Source organism: Quercus lobata, chromosome 8 (assembly GCF_001633185.2).
Source record: "Quercus lobata isolate SW786 chromosome 8, ValleyOak3.0 Primary Assembly, whole genome shotgun sequence".
NCBI lineage: Eukaryota > Viridiplantae > Streptophyta > Magnoliopsida > Fagales > Fagaceae > Quercus > Quercus lobata.
The window spans coordinates 45,125,659-45,147,069 of record NC_044911.1 but is presented as its reverse complement, the minus strand read 5'-3'; the positions used below and the strand labels follow the sequence as shown (position 1 = coordinate 45,147,069).

Genomic DNA, 21,411 nt, shown 5'->3' with positions numbered 1-21,411 from the left:
AGAGTTTTTAGAAGTTTTATGGATAACTGTCAATTCAAAAACCACATATAATTGAAAGCAAACTTGCCATATACATTTTATTTCATTTTTGGGCCATAGTAATCATCTGCTTATTTTACTTTTAATTTTTTTAAATAAATGTTTTTTGGGAAAGAATAGAGGGTGACAAGATCTTTTTTATTAGATACATTATAGAATTTAAATAATGATATTTACTCTATGATCATTATTGTTAATTATCATACTAAGATGTTGATTGATTTTTTATATAAATAAATATCTCTTATTTGATAACAAAATATTTTACCAATTAAATTAACTATAATTTACTAAAACTAACGAGTTAAAGACAAAAGTCAATTGCCCTATGCATTATTTTTCTCTGTCACAGAGATTTGGCTATAGAATCTACCTAAAGGATCAAAAAGAGGAAATGACATAAAAGTAGTAAACAAAAGGCAGCAAAGGGGAAAGTCAAATTAAGAAAAACAAAGAAACGTTAATTTGTCAAGAAATTAAATAAACCGGGCAATAAGGTAATAATAATAAGACATGGCACCACACACACCCACTGCCGTTCACGACCAAAACAGCACTAGTCGCTCTCTCTAATCATTACTTTGGCATTTAAACCCCCGGATTCCCCTAATTAATAACAAAAAAAACAAAAGTAACAGCTAACACACAGCGAGTACAAAATTCCAACTTACACAACCCGAGTGCGCCGAACCCAAAAAACTCACATTCATTGCTGAACCCGTAACTTTCCCTCGCTTTCTTAGTTCAAATTTCAAAAACGACCCAACAACTCTCTCTCTCTCTCTCTCTCACACTAAAAATTCTGCTCTCATTCGCTTATCATATGACTTGAGTATTAAAAATCAAGAAGTATATAAGGCGAAAAGAAAAGAAAAAAGAAAAAAGAAAAGGTGTAGAGGATAAGAGACAGGACATAGGTACTAGTAGTGAGTAATTATCAAAAAATCGATGGTATGCTGGTTGTGGAAGCGTGAGTTTGAGTTGGGATTAGTGTGTAGATCAGTGGTGGGGTTTCTTGACAGATCGGTTTCCAGAGCTATGGGTTGCTTCTTCGCTTGCTTTCGTGTCAAAGACGATCACCATCACCGCCATCGCCCTCACCTCGTCTCCTCCGATCCCACCAAGCCTACGGTCATTTCTCTCTCTCGCCCTATGTTTGGTTCCCGAGAAAAATTAACAGAAGAAAATAAAAGAAAATGTGTCTCTCTCTCTCTCTCGCTTTCTTTCTCTCTTTCTTGATGTAGTAGTAGGTCTGTCGTAGGTGCTGGTTCGTAGTGGTTTTTGAAGGTGGATTTTGATTTTCTTTGAGTTTCTTCGATTTTCATGAGCTTTCTTTCTTTCTTTCTAAGCAGCCAAACAGGGATTTTCTTTCGTCTTTTAGAAAATTTTAGCATTTCTTTATCCTCCTTGAGAAAATTGAGGGAAGAGAAAACAAGATTAAGTCTTGAGCCTTCTAGTGTTTTTTTTTTTCGAATTAGGGTTCAGTTGACTGCGATTCAAGATTTCATGTTTTTGGTTCATTTTCTAAATAATCAAGCAGAACATTGGTTTCGTGAGATACATTTAACAAAAAAGAGTGATTATTTGAACTTACCTTCTGTTTGGCTGCTGAGAAAAATCAAAGAAAATAATACAAATGAATTTTGTCTGTTTTATATCTATGTTGTTTTAGTTTATTGGTAACAAAAAGCTTAATTTAATTTGAGAATACATTTTTTCAGTGTCCAAGCAGATAATAAGTGAATTATGAGATTTCCTGCTCACTTTTCTTCTGTGTGTTATGATCAGGAAACTGTGATATCTCAAAATCGTTTAGCGTCTCTCTTTCTATCTGAAGGTATAAAATTTTCCTGTTGAGTTTTTTATTATATCAGTTCTAATTGTTTTTAGTACATCGATCTTTTTATTAATATCTAAAGCTGTGAATTTGTTTTGAAATTGGTTCAATTTTTTATAGAGAAAGAGGATTCTCCGCACGCTGATAGGGAAGCTCATGGTTTCAGATCTCCAGAAAGTCACAAGGCACTCAAGGATGAGGTATACTGATCTTGGACATTACATGAAAGCTCCTAAAGATTGCGTTTGTTACAATTATGCTAATTTAGATTACATTTTCTCTTTAAACTTTTAACAATAGTTTACATGAAGGTGTTTATAATTGTGTTCAATTTTAAATTTTTAATGATTTTTATAGTGTTAAACCTTGAATAAGCATAGTTGAAGCTATGCGTAGAAGCAAAGAATTATGCCTCTGCTTAACACATGTTTATACATGCGTTTTTGCTATGTTACTTTTCAACTTTTGGAAGAGATGGTAGTCTAATTTTGTTTGGAAGCACAGCAAATTAAGTGAACCAAAGAATTTACTTTTCTAGTAATGACTAATTAAATTAATAACTATTTCCCATATGATGCGAAACACTGGTTATTCATTATAGATCAGGCTTTTGTTTCTTCATCCTTAATGGACTAATGTGTTTGGATTGCATGCGTTTTTTTTTTTGGTATTCTTATAGGCATAAGTTGAAAATTTTGAAATGGGAATGCTAAATGGATAAGTAAAAATACAAGAAAGATTTGATGTGAAATGAAGAAATTTGGTTTAATGATAGGATAGCTCCTATTGATTAAAAGATGAGGGGGACTGCTTGATATGAGTTCAAGTTGAGAAAATTAAAAAAAGGCAGAGGAACCCAAAACAAAATTGGTAGATGCTGTAAGCAAGGATATGTTAATTAAAGAGGTGATAGAAAGTATGATTTTGGATAGAATAGAATGACAAAAAATACATACGGTGACCTATATTAGTCTCCAACTCTTAGGAGGTTTCATAGCACCGTCCTCAAAGTTTTGGGACCGAAGCTTTATGAGTCACGTTGAGGTTTCATGCATATAGAAAGTATTCATATATGCATGCTATTGCAAATGAAATTTATGAGGCACGTTGATATTGATTTTACAAGTGGCATAAAAGCTTTAATCAGAACTGATTTTCTGGTGTTTGTATTCTGTAGTTAATTCTTGCTTCATTTTGGTTGTATAGATGGTTTGTAAGGCCTACCATATTCTTTTTGGTTAGATTATTTAATTTTTTTTGTCTTTGTAGGCGCTTTTTAGGGTGCTGGATTCTAGAACTATCCCCCTTCCCTATGACAAATCTCAGCAGATTTGAATGTGTGATTGCAAACCTATTGGCTGTTTCATCTGTCTACTACATGAGTTATCCTCAAAATACTAGAATCATCCTCATTCTTTTCAAATAGGGCATTGGTTACACTAATGGATAACTTTCTTTAGTCAAGGTTGTTATTGACTGTTGACAAGTATCTTTTTGATTGTATGAAATAAATTGTGCAGGCCAGGTTTCTTAAAGCTTGTGGTACCTTAGCAGAGACCCCTGCAGAAATTCGGAAAGCATCTGCAAAGTCGAAATTTTCACCTTCATATGATGGAGATTCAGAGCCTCCAAAATTCCATTCATGGCTTCCCAACACATCCATCAAGAAACTTCAGTTAGACAACCAAACTGAGCAGGCCGCTACTCCCATTAAACTTAGTGAAGAGTGGGGAAAGGGATCAGGTTTGCAAGAGCAGACACCTAGCAGGTTGTACTCTCTCCACTCTCTCTATAATGATTATGTTTGTGAAACAATTGATATGCTTTTAATTATTTATTGAGTACACCTGTCATGGGAAGGGAATTTTCCATATTTCTAAGCCAACCTGTCTGCTATTTGGTAGTATTAATTGTTTATATTTATGAAATGTGGACACCAATTATTTGTTAATACTTTGATTCACCTGACAAGATTAATAGCTTCCTGACATTTGTCCAATGCCATCTCTCTCTTCTAGCTGTATATCCAGCATACATAACACTGGAAAGGTCTCTTTCAGCTCAACTGAAGGCAGTGGAACAGGAAGTGTTAATACAGCTGTCAGGGTTCATGATAATCAGACTGAAAACATTGCAACATCAGTTTCACCTTGGATTTCAGCCACAGAAATTCAGTGCAGGAGCAAGTCTGTGCGTTTTCAATGTGATTTTGATGCATCTTCCTCATCATCTGAAAATGTTAGCCAAAATCAAAAGAAATCCGAATCACCAGGTAATCAGAGTGTGTCAAAGCCTTCACCTTATCCAACCCCACTTAAGCTGTCTGAAGAGATGCAAACACCTGGAACCGTTTTTCCCGCAAACTTTGACAATTTACCATATGGGAAGACCCGAATCAGGTCCCAGTATGTGTATTCAGTTATGAACCCAGTTGAGAGTGACTCTCAGTGGAAGTTATTGAGGGAAGAAGATCCTAACTATCATCAACTTTCAGGTGAGCTGAGAGAATCTCATGAGTTGCCCGAAACTACAACCCCTAGGCCAGAAGCGGGGGTAAAAGAAACTTTGTCTGGGAAAGAGTTGAAGGTGGAAGCAAGCCTGTCTGCTTGGTTGAAGCCACTGCCATCCATTCAGGATGAGAATAGTAAAAATTTTGACCCTGCTTCTACTAGAAAACCTCATTTTGGTAGAACTCCTGGGGACAGGCCAATCATTGGGCTTGTTGCTGCTCACTGGAATGATAATGAGCAATCTCATATTTCGCCAAAGTGGTGGGATGGGAATGGAATCCCAAATTCGACCAATAAATACAAGGAGGTATGTCTTGTGGCTTCTTTTCTTTCAGCTTGAGGCCTTTGAAATGAAAAGCTTCATTTAAGGAATGCTGGTTGTTTTTGCAGGATCAGAAAGTGAGTTGGCACGCTACGCCATTTGAGGAGAGATTAGAAAAGGCTTTGTCTGAAGAGAGTGTTATCACTCAAAGGTATGCTAGCTTCCTTCTTTGATGTGTACTGTGTCCTGTGTGACTGTAATTTAAAGTATATTGCTGGTAGCTTTTGAACGTAAATTGCAACGTAGTCAAAGGCAAAAGGTGACCTTAAGTTGCCTAGGCCTTGTATCATCTGGGGTGTAAGGTGTCAAAACAGCATTAACTCTATTGATGTGAGCTGCTAAATTCTAAATATTGTTAATATACATGTAGAACTTAAATCGTATTGTTAATATACAATCAAGTCTCTAACCATTCGTTTTACAACAAGCTTCTGTAAATTAATAATCCAACAATAGGTTCTGCAACAAGCTTCTACAAATTGTAAATCAAAGAGAGAGAGAGAGAGAGAGAATAGAATAATGAAAGAAAAAAAATACCAATGTGTTGTTTGTTGTGGTCTTAAAAGCTGTGTTTAATTTTTTTGATCAAATAAAAGCCTTATTGTTCTGTTACTTACATACTTTGTTTTGTTGTGTTTGAACTTTTGCCTTACCGCCCTAAACATTGTTTAAGGCATTTGCCTTGCTTGGCTCAGTGCTCTAAAGACGCCTCACCTTATAGCCTTGGTGTGGCTGCTGGGTGAGGGTTTGGCTTGCTTTTGATTACCATGGTAAATTGTGATGATATGTATGGCGAGGGCATACCAATTCCTATTTTTGCATTATGTTAACTCCATGTTCTATGTATCATCGTAAAGTTTCCCATTCTTAAATGTAGGTTTTGTATGATAACACTGATGTTTATGTTGTTGGCCTTTTACTTAAAGAATGTACATACCACCATTATGCCAAGAGTTCAGCTTAACTTAAAAGAATTTACGTTTACTTGTTAGCTGATGTTATTAAAAATCTTTACTTATTACATTTTCTATAAATGCATGTTAATTTCAAAGTAGTAGTAAGTCATAAGTTAATTTCACCACTAACAATAAGGATATTCAATATCATTTGTATATAATGTAAAATAAATATGAGAAGCTTCTGTGAATGCAAAAAAATAAATGAAAGACTCCAGAACATTTAAAACGAATTATGCTTTCGTTAAGAGCTGAGAGCTTAACAGTTACCAAAGCTTTCATCAGCTTCCTTTTCTGGTTTCCTGTTTAAAAAGTTCAGAGTTTTAAAACATTTTTTTTTAACATCTTAAATTTGCTTCATAGACAGTCTGATTATATAACTGTATGATTTACAGGAAGCCTGTCTACGGGAAACCAATAGCTTTTGATGAGAACGAGGAAAGTGATACGGCTCTTTCTCAGTTGCAATCTTCAACCCATCCTAAGTCAGTAGTTTCATTCTGATGAAAGATAGTGGTGGCGGCGTTTCTCCATTGTGTTGTGAGTTTGGTTTGCAGCCAATATACTGCCAATTAGTAGTGACTTCTAAAACCTAAATTGAAGTTTACGTCGTTGAACTGAACAAGGGTATTGGTTTTGTATCCAGACATTGATTCATTGTGCTGGTTCTGGAAATCTTATTTTTGTGGTTATAGACTTTTCAGCAGCATAGGAGCTGCTTGTAATGTACATAAGTAATGGAAATCCTCTGCATCAATGGCTCTTTGGTTCTGAATCGTTCTTAATTTTGTTTGCCCCTTTGAATCTAAGCCTTATGAAGTTAGCTATTTATTAAGATGATATTTGCCCTCATTCAAAGAGAGTTTACCAATTGGTTACTGGTAAATCACCTCTACGATACAAGAAAGTCTTTGAATTCTATATTTAGCAATTCTAGAGAATTCTCAAGATTTTCTTGTGCTTTTTGTTAATTAGAATTCTGAATATGTACAAACATGCATATATAGAAAATAAAGAGGTACAATTGAAGAGTCATTACTTTCAATAGGGTTGAAAACAGTTAATAGATGGTCATGACAATCAAATTCAAGTTAGGCACATTTGTTTGCATACTTTTGCAGAAAACAAAAACTTTGATTGACCACCTGATTGAAACTTGAGCAAACCTTAAACATCCTTAAACAGAAAAGTTTGATCTATTTTTTGTTGATAATTGGAGAAACAATCCAGCAAACTTTTGAAAATCAGATATTTGTAATTGTCTTTTGAAAGTCAATTCCACCATTTCCAATGTGGGATTACTTCATGTTATATAGTAATTATAATAAAGTGAAAATTGAATAAAAGTCCAAATTAGATTCTAATTACATCTAATTTTATGTTAAGTGTACTAATTGCATTCCAATTTGATTTCAAGTGTCTTTAGGTTTTAAATAGGTTTTGATTTTATACTAAGTGTTGCTTCATCTTTGATAGGGGTGTCCACGGGTCGGGTTTGTGCCTGACCCGGAACCGACCCGAATTTTTCGGGTGGGTAAAAATCGAAACCGAAATCGACCCGTTTTAATGGTCGGGTCATCCGGTTTGGGTCCGTCGGGTTTCGGGTTGGTGTCGGTTCGGTTTCGGGTTTCACCGCCAGTTCCGATATTTCGCCGCCGGTGCTGATATTTCGCCGGATCGATCTAGATCTGGCCGATATTTGGTTGGATCTGTCGAATCTGGAGTAGATCTCACCGGATCTCGCCGGATCTGGTGGATTTCAAGTAGATCTTCGTCTGAAAATAAAAAATATCGCCAGATCTGGTGGATTTCAAGTAGCTCTTTTTCGGAAAACCTTTCAATCTCATTGGATTTTGTTGATTTTATGGTCGGGTCGGGTGGCTCGGGTTTTTGGGGAGGAAACCCGCTGGCCGACCCGAAGGGATTGGGTTCTGTGGGTGGCGACCCGCCGCCGACCGTCGGATTGGTCGGTTCGGGTGGTGGCGGTTTGGGTTCGGGCGGGTCCGGCGGGTTGGGCGGGTGGACGGGTTCTGTGGACACCCCTGATCTTTGATGTCGTTTTGTTTTTTTTGTTTTTTTTGTTTTTTTTGTCAATTTGATTCCAAGTGTCTTTAGGTTTTAAATAGGTTTTGATTTTATACTAAGTGTCGCTTCATCTTTAATGTCTTTTTTTTTTTTTTTTTTTTCAAGATAGAGTAATCTAAGTGTATATGTGTGTAAAACTCCATCCCTCCTGGAGACTTGAATCCTGACCCTTGTCCCCCACACTCCACAAACACTTATACTTGTGGAGTGACCATCGCCCAAGGGTGTGCAGTGATTCTTTAATGTCGTTTTAAGTGTCTTTACATATAAATTAATGAATTTAAATGTCTAAAACATTAAGAAAAAATCTCAATTAGAATTTATTATACTTTTGCATACACTTTGAATATGTAATACTTCTAACCAATTTTAAAATTATTTTAAATGCATCTAAAATTACTTCTAACCATTCTATTTAAATCTCATTTGAAACTACTTTCAATTCATTTAAACTAATCTAGATTTTCTTACAAAAATTTCTTATTCGTTCAAATATAACTTATTATTAGTTTGTATACAAGAGGACATGAGTCGAAGGAATGTGTCATTGTTGCCTGAAAATGCCACCCGAGTTATTATCACTTCTTATTGTATTTTTTTTTTTAATCTAAAAATATAATTTTTTTAATGTAAATTTTTTTTTGGAAAACCCAAAACTACATCTTTTTTTTTTTTTTTGGGGGTACTTAATAGAAAATTATCTAATTTTTATGGTAATAATATCATTCGTAACCTTTAACTTATTTGAACTTAAGCATTTATGTATTTTTTTTATTTTTTAGTTTTTTTGTTATTTTGACATTTAGTAATTTTTTTCATTTATTATTATTATTATTTTGTATGTGAAGAAAATTACAGATTGACTCGTGACCCGACCCAATCCATTTACAACTCATTTTGGTTAACTTGTTTTTGACCCAAACTCAACTCATTTGCCTAGTCTAGAATCCATAAAGTGGGTCTCACATATTGTGAGAGAAAAAAATCTAGACATGGCAAAACGGATCTAAATTTTTTGACCAAATATGAAAAATACTTGACTTGAACTCAAATTTTTTGACCCGAAGCAAAAACAGGTTAACTCATGACCCAACCCAATTTTTTTACGGGTTAACCCGACCTAACCTTGCTAACCCGTGACTTGACCCATTAAAAAAAAAAATCGCTAAAAAATATTTAGACTATGCCCTTGGATACTAGGTACATAAAATACAAAGCATGACAAGCTGGCAGCCTACTACCTAGCCAGTAGCCAATAAGAGTAAAGAGTGACATGAGTCACATGACAACCCTTTTACTTTATTAAAAAAAAGGTTAAAATGATAGGAAAACAAGTAAACAAAGCAAATAGAAAAACATTAAAATCGGACTATCAGTGAGAGTTCAAGACATTTGATTTGGCTATATGCTAACAGTAACACTACTAAATTACTGACACTACTTGTCTACTTACACAAATAACAAAACTTATGTTGAAGTTACTAAACTAAAAAAAAAAGTCCAAACCAGCAAACCAAAGAGTTTTCCACCCTCTCACTCAGAGTTCCATGCCTCCACTGCTCTAGCTCTTCCTAAATAATCTTTTTAAATAATATAACTTTATTATTATTTTAAATGCAACAAGAACATGTGCACTTAAGGAGGCTGATAACTTGACATGGTCCATGACATTTAGTTTTTTTTTTTTTTTGGTTACTTTTATGGGAATGATATTGCGGGGTCAGAGAATTTGTGGCCCCAGCCCACTTTACATTAGGGCCCAAAGCCCGAGCCGAGGAGAACTATTGCCGAGGACGCATAATGAAAGTCCAAAAAAGGGCTAAGGATATGGCCGAGAATGATCTTATGCTCGGCACCCCATAAAGCCCCTAAAGGAAAGGACGAGCCCAATGCAGGAACAGGCCAAGTGAAAAAGCTGCCAATACTGCAATAAAGAACTCTGCATCTGACAGGTCCATACTCTTCACCATACTATTCAACTTTTACAACTACCCCCAACTACTCTAGGTACGGGCTGATAGGACAAGTCTCAACCCCAGAAACTGGAACTTACACGTGGACACTGGAGGGAGGGTAAATGTTAGTATAAAAGGGAAAAAGAACCAATGGAAAAGAGGTTGTCTCCCAGACCATGAAGTTTTAAAGAAAGAGAATAATAAGAGCAATAAGCTCCTCGGACAAGGTCTAAAGACCGGAATCACTCATGTCCCATCAGAAGAAGGTCTTGTTAGACACATCAGGAAGGTCTTGTTAGACATGTCAGGTTCATCTTCATGTAAATTTCCATAGAAACCACGACTAACCGCTGTTCGGTGATTCAGGCCTAGCCTTACAAGTCCACGCTTTACAAATTATATTGTTTGGGGCCCTTAAACGTACGAACCCAATATTATTTTGGGGTCGCTACTAATTGTGTCCCTACAATTGGCGCCGTCTGTGGGGAAGGCTTGTGCGTTGGCACAGGTGGTGGCAGAATCAAGCCTCTGTCAAATAAGGATCTGCGAAAGCTCCTCCATTTCCAGCAACACGCTGTTGTTGTCCTGACAAAAATTTCCGCTAGGGGCTACACCTCGCAGTGTCAATGGCATGGGCAGTTCTAGGGGCTTCCAACATCAAGTTAACGCCCCACACCTTGGTCGATGGGCTAATCCTCGAAACCAATTAAAAATATGAGTTTTGGACATAATCAAGGCATTGTATGGTCCTCGGACCCGAGCCTATGGGGAAACCAACTACTTAAAAGAAAGATTATGAGTTTTGGACAGAACCAAGGCACTGTATGGTCCTCGGACCCGAGCCTATGGGGAAACCAACTATTTAAAAGAGATATTATGAGTTTTGGACAGAACCAAGGCACTGTATGGTCCTCGAACCCGAGCCTATGAGGAAACCAACTACTTAAAAGAGATATTATGAGTTTTGGACAGAACCAATGCACTGTATGGTCCTCGGACCCGAGCCTATGGGAAAACCAACTACTTAAAAGAGATATTATGAGTTTTGGACAGAACCAAGGCACTGTATGGTCCTCGGACCCGAGCCTATGGGGAAACCAACTACTTAAAAGAAATATTATGAGTTTTGGACAGAACCAAGACACTATATGGTCCTCGGACCCAAGCCTATGGGGAAACCAACTACTTAAAAGAAAGATTATGAGTTTCGGACAGAACCAAGGCACCGTATGGTCCTTGGACCCGAGCCTAAAAGAGATTTTTATTATTATTAATTCATTGTTATTATAACTTCTGGACAGAACCAGAGTATTGTATGATCCTCGGACTTTGACCCATGAAGAGATTGCCCATTAAAAATTGGGTTAGGTCCTGGACCGAATAGAAGTCCCGATCTATCTTCGGATCCTCAATTTTAAGGGAACTAACGCAAACGAGTATTTAGGCCCGGTATAGCCATACCTCGGTCCTCGGACCAGATGCCAAAAATGATTAAGTTCATATGTTATCACGAACACGGCCAAGCCCCCTAATACTTGGAGACCCTCTTGGATGGTCTATTTTAGGTTACTCATTCTCGGATGACTGCCTCACGCGCAATATAAGGCATTCAACTGTTATCACGGTTAGTCTTTGTATGTTTAATCTACTATAGTTTGGTATTATTATACTTGACAGTCTCAATAAGTTCAAAATAATAGCTTTTTGTTACAAGGGTTTCTGCCTTAAGTATCGTTCAAAAAAAATAATAATAATAAATAAAAAAAATACCCATATGAAATACATCCATTCACAAAGTAATTACGGCAGAAAAGAAAGAATATGTAGAATAAAACAGAATCATCTTTTATTAAGACAAAGAAACAGTACAGCGTACAATGAGGGGCTTAAGTAAGCCTATACCAAAAGCTAACTACAAAAGCAAAAAGAAAAAGATACAAGGAAGAGATAAATCCTTCAAAACTCTGCTCTGGTAGAGATTATACATGACAAGATGGCCCCGCTGATGGAAGAGAAGAAGAAGTAGAGGAAGAAGTAGAAACACCAGGGTAGCTCCGGTGTGGGAAAGAAGAAGAGGCGGAGGCGGAAAGAGGCACCAGTGAAGGAAGAGAGGAAGAAACAGGGATGCTTAATCCTCGCATCAGCTCTGACTCCTAACACGCAGGTGTCATATTAGCAGCGCTCAAGAAAGAGCGGATGGTACTGACGACGAGAAACCCCACTGCTGTCACACCAAAAATCTGAAGTGACCAGCACCTGCTTCGGATTTTGACTGAAAGAGATGGATGCATCGCTCCCACATTGTGAAAGCGAAGAACTGTCTTGAGTCTGTGTCTCCCCTGTCCTGACCGCGCCATCTTGAGTCTCGGAAGGACCCAGTGCCTCTAGAGCGAGTGTGGTTCCTTCACCCCCACTCGTGCCTCAAACATATCACTCTAAGGTTTAATTGCACTGGCAAAGAAAACTTGGAGCACAGCTGAAGGATTAAGAATTTGAAGGGACTGGAGGATCTGTACGTAAAGGGGGTGACTCCTTATCCTGCTTCTTATACGAAGGGCAAGTGGGTGGCATTTAATCTACGCAGATTTCCAAGAAGTGCTACAGACGAGACAGCTTCTACTCAACTCCCAACACCGTCTAGAACCATAGGATTTGGGTGGTCTCGTGAAGGGGACATATTAAAGGCGCGCCTCGAGCACTGAAACGACGAGGACACCGCGTGAGTAAATCTAAAGGAATGTCTTATAATCCGACGCACCTCCCAGACTAATGAAGAGACACCGACATTAATGAAGGGCAAAGCTGGGCAAGCCATGATGTGGGCCCGACATCACCAAAACCCTCCTCCCCAACCAAGAGGTTGGGCAGCAGGATTTTGAGGGGCTATTGTGGGGCTAGAGAATTTGTGGCCCCAGCCCACTTTACATTAGGGCTCAAAGCCCGAGCCGAGGAGAACTATTGCCGAGGATGCATAATGAAAGTCCAAAAAAGGGCTAAGGATATGATCGAGGACGATCTTATGCTCGGCACCCCATAAAGCCCCTAAAGGAAAGGACGAGCCCAGTGCAGGAACAGGCAAAGTGAAAAAGCTGCCAATACTGCAATAAAGAACTCTGCATCTGACAAGCCCATGCTCTTCACCATACTATTCAACTTTTACAACCACCCCCAACCACTCTAGGTACGGGCTGATAAGACAAGTCTCAACCCCAGAAGTGGAGCTTACACGTGGACACTGGAGGGAGGGTAAATGTTAGTATAAAAGGGAAAAAGAACCAATGGAAAAGATGTCGTCTCCCAGACCATGAAGTCTTAAAGAAGGAGAATAATAAGAGTAATAAGCTCCTCGGACGAGGTCTAAAGACCGGAACCACTCATGTCCCATCAGAAGGTCTTGTTAGACACATCAGGAAGGTCTTGTTAGACATGTCAGGTTCATCTTCATGTAAATTTCCATAGAAATCACGACTAACCGCTGTTCGGTGATTCAGGCCTAGCCTTACAAGTCCACGCTTTACAAATTATATTGTTTGGGGCCCTTAAACGTACAAACCCAATATTATTTTGGGGTCGCTACTAATTGTGTCCCTACAGATATTATTAGTGATGTAAACTTAAACTATATATTTTTTGGTACTTTTTAAGATTTATCTCTCTTTTTAAAGTTGTAAATTTGTAATTACAAGCATTTTGACAATGAGTTATTAACATTGAACACTTTATCATCATGGATTCATGACTATAAAGAATTTCAGTCATGCTCAAAACTATCAGAATTGAAATATTATTAACAAATGACATTAGATGCAATTAATCAACTTGATTGATTTTATTCATTTTCTCTAAAAAGGTTGCCATTGATTTGTTTTTGAATTTACCCGAAAAAAAAAAAAAACTAAGTTTGATAATAGTATAATAATACAGGTCGACCATACCTTCTATGTACCGTTGATATTATAAAATAATAATAAAAAAGAAGTAAAAAGTGAAAACCCTAGGGATATAAGTTGATAAATTTTCCGTGACTTGGTAGGGAAAGAAGAGCGGAGGGGTCGGGAAGGGAGAGAAAAGTAGTAATGATGGAGAGAAGTGAAAATGCTAGAAGCAGCAGTCACATGTGGATACGAAAACCTACCTGAACCTGAGGGGATATCATGATTTTATCCATTATAGTTTTCAATCTGAATTCTGATTTCCAATCACACTTGCTGCTCGTATTTCCTTCTTCTTCCTCATCTTTTCCTCTCTCTCTCAAACCCTCGCTTTTCTTCTCTGGGCCTAGTGATGATGTTCTCACAGCTCTGAAGGTTCAATCTCTCTTTCGAATTTAAACCCCTTTTTATTTTCCTAATTTTGTGAATTCTGCATCTGTGCTCCTTGAAATTTTATTTACATTTAAATATTTCAAATTGGGTTCTCATATTTACATATTTTTTCCATTTAGTAATTGAAGAATTCTTATTGCTGTTTGTTTTGTTATAAAAAAAACCTCTGTTTTTTTGTTGGGTTTGCAGCAAAATATTTGGCTGGTAGTTAAGTTTTGTCATATTCATGTTATATCTGTTTAGTGATAATGGATGAGAAAATTTTGTGAAGCATCTATTTGGTTGAAATAGACTCCCAAATTCCAAACCAGTTTGTACTTTATATAGTAGTTGCTTCCAAAATATAACTTCTAGGACATTTTAGCCAAAGACTTGATGTGGGCAGAACTTTGATATCATATTGGTGAATCATAGATAGCAATTTTACAAGGGCATAGGATCTTATTTACAATATTTCTTATAGGACAGCTTTAACATTAACGGAAACGACTCGAATCAATTAGGAGGAGCTTTGACAGTTGGTAGCAGAGCTAGTGATGAAGTTTTATGGGTCTAGATAACAAACTAGAAGCATAAAATAGGAAGAAATACATCAAATTGCTTAGATTGAGAAGAGCTCATCTCACTTCAATGAGTCTGTAATCTTGATTAAGGTTTTGTGGCGGGATGAACAGCAAGTCACCAAACATTGGACTTATGGTTGCTTAAATTCTTTTTGAAAGGTTAATTTAAGGACTGAATGGACTTTACTTAAGGGTGAAATGCAAAAATAAGTCAGGAGTTTCCTTACAGATAAAGTCTCCTTAAGGCCTTAGTAACCTAATCAAGAATTATGCTTTCGAGTAAGCAGCTGGTCCTTGAAGTACAAAACAACAAAAGGTCTCATGTTTCACATAGTTACAAAATGTTCAAAACGACTTCATTTCATTTTGTGGGAGGAACTTCAAGCTTTGAAGTGGGGCTTCCATAAGAATCAAACATATTTGGGAGGCCTCTTTGTCTTTGGTTTTGGATTAGAATCATGTGGTTTTGCATTAGAGTCTTCCCATCATGAATTAGTCTGTTTATATGTGTTGAGAAATCTTTTTGGTTGTTTTACCAACAAAAAAAAGAAAGAAAGAAATTTTTTGGTTGTGTTGCTTAATTGCTGTCAAAATAAGAGTTACCATCTTGTCATTCACCTTCACTTACCTTATTTTTACTATTAAAAGATAACTTTTCCAGTAATACTTAAAATCTCTTTATATGATGCAATTTTGCAAACTTTCTTTACCTTTTATTTTTTTTGATAAAACAAATATGAGAGGAGCTGTCCCATGCTCTACCTTTCTAATAAAAAATTTAGCTTTGAATGAGAAAAACTTAATTCTTAATTCGTTCTGTTTAGGCCAAATTACTATTTTTATCCTTTGAACTACGGTTTAAGGTTAAATTGTGTTCATAAACAATCAATTGTGTCACTATAGTCCTTAAATATTTTTCATTGTTTGTTTACTTATCATAAAAAAATAGTCACAGTTATACAAGTCGTGTTTCCTTCAAACTACTTAGTTTTGTTAGTAGGAATCAAAGTTAACTATAGAGTGAGTTACGTCTGTAAGCTAATATCATAGGCATCACTTAATTTCCAAAAGGAGAGGACGGACAAGGGTAACATTGAACCATTTTCAAAAATCTATGGGTTTAAATTTTAGTTGATAATTCGGGTAAGAAATTGAATTTTGATGCATAATTTAGGGTTCAAAATTTACCATATATAAACTCTTTTTAGCTTTCATGGTAAAAATTCGAAACGTTTTTTTATTTTTTATTTTTTATTTTTATAATCTCTAGTGTAATTGTTAAAAACAAAGAGACAGAGAGAAAGAAAGAGAGGAACAACATTTCCCAAGTGTAATATTATGCAAAGTGTCAAATTCATTAGACATAGCTTGCTACCAAAGAGGGTTAATACTAGTCTCATGATAAGTGTGATGCTTATGGGGAGTGGAAAGAGCAACGAATTAGTGATAATTAGTAATGGACAGAACCTGGTGAATTAGTATCACGAATAGACAAGCTAGAGGAAGCAATAGACCCTATGTGACTAACAAGGATATGAAACCATCAACAATATAAATGACAGGACTAGAAGTTTAAGAATGTTTTATGGGAAAGTAGTGAGGCATCAAAGGTCATAAGTTTGCAACAAGCAGAATCGATGAATTTAGAATTGCTACTTGAGCCTTGAGGGAACAGAAAAGGCAGCATAAGTGCAGGACAGAACTTAAGACGATCATGTTATTAGGCAAAGAGTGCAATGTCGTCAGCATCTTTCAATGGTGGATCTACATTTGTTCCCACAAAGTAGAGGTGCAGGCATAAAAATTTAAAATGGATTGACTTGATTATTGGTGCATCTAACAAATTTTGGTCTCGATATGAAATTTCAAGGCAACATGGCAAGGAAGTCCCGAGCTGCCTTGGCTATCTCAAACCTTGGTAAGAGATTGTTGATGGAAGGAGCATGAATGTTGTTCCAATATTCATTTGTCTTTTGAATTGTCTAGGAGATTGTATCAGTGACATAACACCACAATTTTCTACATTTGAGGAACATAACCACGTTTGGGCCCAAGAATGGTAATTGGACCCATCCAGACTAATAGTGATGGGATGGGTGACATCATTGGGCTAGGCCATGGTTAAGAAAACTTTGATTCTTTATGTAGAAGCAGAGAAGTTAGCATGCAACCAAGTTGTATGGCCTATCTTTGAAGAAGGAACTAATTCGTGGAATTGATTTTACAAAAGATGAAGATTTGTGAGATGAAGCAATGTGGACAGTAAGTGTGTTCAAGATTGCACAACGGTGGAGAAAGAGAGACTAAAGATGTGACTCTGATTCTATGATATTGCTCCACCTTGTTTATGTCGCTCGTTTCCTATAAACTCTTCAACGAGTACTTTATACGGCGAAGCGAAGTGAACAAGAAAAACATGGTATTTTTTGCTTTGTATGTCATAAAATAGACAAACAACATTAATCACTTGAGGTAAATCCAACCAAAAACTTTTCTTCATTCTCTTATGTGCTGAAACCCTTCACTGTTTGCCATACTACGTAATAATCTTTGCTTGTTTACAGTGTAAGTCATTGCCCATGAGCTATTGCCATATTGGAGAAGGCACCAAGTACCAACGAAAGACGATTCTCCATATTTTAGTATAAAGTATTACATTAAACTTTATACTAAAATTCTGCCCAAGTTTTACCTTTTAGTTTCCATGCATGAATGAAATCGATCCTTCAGAATTGTGAATTATTGTTAAAAATGGGTCTACCGTGTATCCTTGAAATACTTCCCACTGCCTCAGCTAAGGGCGATTGGACAAGGACCTATGCACTTTTTGCATTGTAACAAGCCATAGTATATGTATTTGATCTATTAAATTCTTTTAGTTGATTTGTTTGCTCACTGTTTGGAAGAATGTTGACTTGCTCAAGATACTCTTAGTATCTTGCAGGATTCTCAAACCAAACATTTGTAATTGAACACAGTAGAGACCACCTTCAATTTGCCCGTAGGACATCGTCCAAATTTATTTTATTAGCATGCCAACCCACAATTTGCAAAAATAAATTAAAATTTTTAAGTCCCAACGACAATTTCCCTTATCCCCTTCAATGAATGAACAAAGTTTATTGCATACAAAGTCAAACAATATCAATTGTCAAAAAAGAAAAAAAAATGCAACAACATGGTCACCATCAATTGAACTCACCTCTTTGCTTCAATTCTTCAAGTATTATAAGCTAGCCATTCAATTCTTCAAGTATTATAAGCTAGCCATTCAATTCTTCAAGTATGGAAACTAGCCATTCAAATCTTCAAGTTTTTATCATTTTTCGTTAAATCTACAAGTAGCCACCATTAGAACATCTTTTCAGATAGATCATTTTGCGTAAGTTCAATTCACATTCAAGTCTTCAAATACTGAAATCAAGTTGAAATTATATAAAGTTACCAATTGAGCTCCATACTTACTAATGCTCACCATCATTTTGCCAAATACTGATTGCTTGAATCCTCAAAAGTTAAAAGCTACAAACTTTAAGAAAGCTATCGAAAATTTTTCAAATAAAGAAGAGGTTCAACCAAATCAGAAGGCCTAAAAGAACCAAAAAATTTTACATTTCTACTCGGAATTATATATTCCATTGGAGCTAAAATTATCAACAAATCTTCAAGAACACTTTAGAGTTAACACTTATTTGAAACCCCCCAAAAAAAAAAATTTGGGTAGAGCAAAAAATTGAGAATATAAACAAGAATAGAAACCAAACAAAGCAAGAAACTAATAGTTGTCTGCGCCTTATCATTATTCGTGTATTAAACAGGAGCAGCACAAAGAACTGAAGTTCATATTTCCAATTTCATCAATCAGAGACAATTTAAAAGCAAATGAAATGAGAATGAAGTTCCATTTCTTCATATTTCCAAGAATTCAAAATAAACAATTAATGCAGTGAAATAAAAAGGTGACTGGATAAAAACTCATCAAAATATTGCTAGTGATCAAGAACAATAGTTGAAGTGATTCAGAGGAAGAAGAAGCTGTACCATTTCCACCTAGCAGTACATGGTAATGGTGAACTTCAGTCCTTGTTGAGCAAATCTGGAAATCAAAGAAAATAGCCGATTCATAATGACATAATATCATAACAAAAGCCATAACTAACATTGAGAGAGAGAGAGAGAGAGTGACGTTATCAGATGCAAAGACAGAAAATAGTGGCAGCACACGCAATAGCAACACATGACACCAACAGCAATGCTGCACAGCTCTGTATGCTCAGAAACTTGAAGAAGAAGCTGACTGTGGTGGGCTACAACGGAATTTTTACGTTTTTCAGTAGATTCCTACAGGTTTGGGAATAAGGGAACCATCTGTTCTGGAGGGGGTGATTAGTTTCTCTTGTTATGTGCTAATGTGGTGCTCACATGGATCAAATGCCCAAAAATTATTCACACGAAAAGTTTTAACTTGAGATGGTAATCTAAGATTACCACATGAAATTCCTAGGAATATTCTCCAAATTTCATGAACCAAAAGGCCCCTAGGAACCATTTGATTATTACATCATCCACTACCTCCAAGAAGAATTATATGTTATAAAACACAACAATATACAATATTATAGAATTAATAACAAGTAAATGACATAAAATTAAATCACTTACACGTTTTAAACTCAAGTTTTCCAGATATCTATACATTTGCACAACTTTATACTAGATTTTTTTCTCCCATCCTGTCTTTATCTACAACTTTCCTAATGCAAATTGCTTACACCTATCCCGGGTCAATCAGACTTGTTATTGTACAAGTTTACCCCACTCAAAAACTAGAGGCTTGAAAAAAATAAGTGCCCAAATCTTGCACAATTCTCATCCTTCTTTCATTACCTTCTTAAAATATTGTATTGTTGTTTAGCAATGGTATCTCATGGCATCACTTGCTACTAAAAGGGTTCTCATGCATCATTTTCTTTCCTGGTGGAGCAAAATAGTCAAGTAGAAAGGGTTCTCGGTAGATGCTAGATGCTAATCTGATGAATCAAAGAAGATCAGTTTTACACTTCTAATGCATAACTGAACAGTAAAGTTCAGTGTCTAGACAATGAAGCAGAGGGATTTTCAAGATGGATACTTGATTAACAGGAACATCAAAAGGGATTAGCAGACTACATTCACTACATTAACAACACTATTTCCCTTCAAAATACTTCTTATTTGAAATGACACCATGCAAGCTTCACTTCCCACATTAAAGAGGGGATAGGAAACAAATGGTTTTCTCCTCTTTTTTTGTTTTTGTTTCCCTTCCCTTAAAGTAAAAGACATCCAGACCTTTCTAACCTGAGAAGCATCCTTCAATTATTTAGCTCAAACTTGGCAGAACTTGAGGAGACTCTTCCTCCATCATAACTAGAGCACTACACACAAAACTTGAGTCAGATAGAAGGGAATGAATGCATCATAAACTCCACAGGAATTGAGGAAATTTAACTTTTTCCTATAATTTGAAAAATTTTCAGGTGCAAATACCTTTGCTGAGGTACTTCTACCATCTCCATCAAGCCAGTGTTTGAAAGATTTATCCTGGAAAAAGCTCAACCCTCCTTGCAAGCTCATCCTTCAATAGCAGCATCCATCTGCAACAAATAAATGAAATGGAAATAAATAAATCTATACAATTAGAAGTGCCAACTACATGAAGAATATTAATAAGAGCATGTTTTACATTCTAAAACTCATGCATCTCAGCTTATAGAACATATTTTCATAAATTTATTAAGCGAAAAAGAAGTTATTGAAAATTAGTTTCTGTTCTTTGTATTTTAAAAGCAAACTTTTTGATCAACATTCAATGGAAGATCCCATAATGCCGACTCTAACGATTTAACCTTTTGTGTATACTATAGTATAAATGGTTCTCTCCGTTAGCTTGTTCTCAAATAAATAAATAACTTGCAAGGAACAAAGGATAATTAAATAAAGTTGATAACCAAATTTATAGTACAATTAGAGGTCTTAGGATTGAGAAAAAGCCTTCCATTTAGAGAGAACAAATACAGTAGATAAGTTTTATACAAATTTTTAAAGCTTTTATAGTTTGGTATTAACTGAGTTGAACAAGCAATGTGACCAAGGTTTAAAAATATAAGCCATCAGTAAATCCTGAATTGGCAACACATATCACAAGACAAAAAATCCAGAAGACCAAATAAAAATTAAATATAAGCAAGTAGGCAGAATGGAGATATCATGGATAACAATATTACCTTCATGATGCTTGCCAAGAGATTTGTAGCTTAGTGACATATACTGCTCTCCATTATTAGGAGAAAGAGGGTTCGAATCCTCATCCCCTCCTTGTTGTAACTATTGAATTATCAAGAAAAAAAAAACAAAAACAAAACAAAAAAAAACTTCAGAATGCCTTACAAAAATGCAGATGAATCGCCTGAATTATAGAGAAAAGAACCTGTAGCAACAGATGAATCTCAGCCAACTGAAGCAGCCACATCAAAAAGGTCCTCAGAGCCAATTTAGTCATCCAACAAAACTATATTTATCTGGTGTAAAACCTCTATCAAACATGTCATTATATAATTCTACAGCAAAAGGGTATATTATAATTTTTCAGAAAAAATAACTATGGGTTGAGTCAGCCAGAGAGTAAAGTAATTTCATATAAAAATCACTATTTCTAAAAGAAAAAGCAAAGGCGAAAGGAAAAAAATTCAAACGGTTTAACATTGGGAACTAGATATAATCAAATAGCTTATAAATAAAATTAAACTCTTACGTATAGTTGAGTTATCAAAATAATAT

At 36.0% G+C, this 21,411-nt stretch overlaps 1 protein-coding gene and 1 long non-coding RNA gene across 4 annotated transcripts; one reads left to right on the top strand and one right to left on the bottom strand.

The window, feature by feature from the left end:
• The first annotated feature begins 768 nt into the window (after positions 1-768).
• On the top strand, positions 769-6,444 carry LOC115957791 (protein JASON). 3 transcript variants are annotated; one of them, XM_031076121.1, is made up of 8 exons: positions 774-1,170; positions 1,828-1,876; positions 1,997-2,076; positions 3,397-3,644; positions 3,895-4,148; positions 4,371-4,693; positions 4,777-4,859; positions 6,060-6,444. In XM_031076121.1, exons 1-8 carry the CDS (start codon positions 988-990, stop codon positions 6,166-6,168), a joined length of 1,329 nt encoding a protein of 442 aa, XP_030931981.1. In that variant the 5' UTR covers positions 774-987; the 3' UTR covers positions 6,169-6,444. The 3 variants fall into 3 exon arrangements, with proteins under 3 accessions (XP_030931980.1, XP_030931981.1, XP_030931979.1); XM_031076120.1 differs by having other exon boundaries at positions 769-1,170; positions 3,937-4,693; XM_031076119.1 differs by having other exon boundaries at positions 3,895-4,693.
• Positions 6,445-18,498: 12,054 nt separating this feature from the next.
• LOC115954821 lies at positions 18,499-21,207 on the bottom strand. Its single transcript, XR_004083958.1, has 5 exons — positions 21,062-21,207; positions 20,859-20,958; positions 20,122-20,228; positions 19,933-20,009; positions 18,499-18,688 (listed from the first exon to the last, which is right to left on the bottom strand). It is a non-coding gene; the product is annotated as an uncharacterized LOC115954821 (long non-coding RNA).
• Between the last annotated feature and the right edge of the window lie 204 nt (positions 21,208-21,411).

What these genes read in the sequence shown, in the direction of transcription:
- LOC115957791 (XM_031076119.1), top strand. Translation starts at nt 988, where the DNA reads ATGGTATGCTGGTTGTGGAAGCGTGAGTTTGAGTTGGGATTAGTGTGT. An exon ending in GTCTCTCTTTCTATCTGAAG is followed by an intron (nt 1,877 to 1,996) that starts GTATAAAATTTT and finishes AATTTTTTATAG; the next exon opens with AGAAAGAGGATTCTCCGCAC. An exon ending in CAAGAGCAGACACCTAGCAG is followed by an intron (nt 3,645 to 3,894) that starts GTTGTACTCTCT and finishes TCTCTCTTCTAG; the next exon opens with CTGTATATCCAGCATACATA.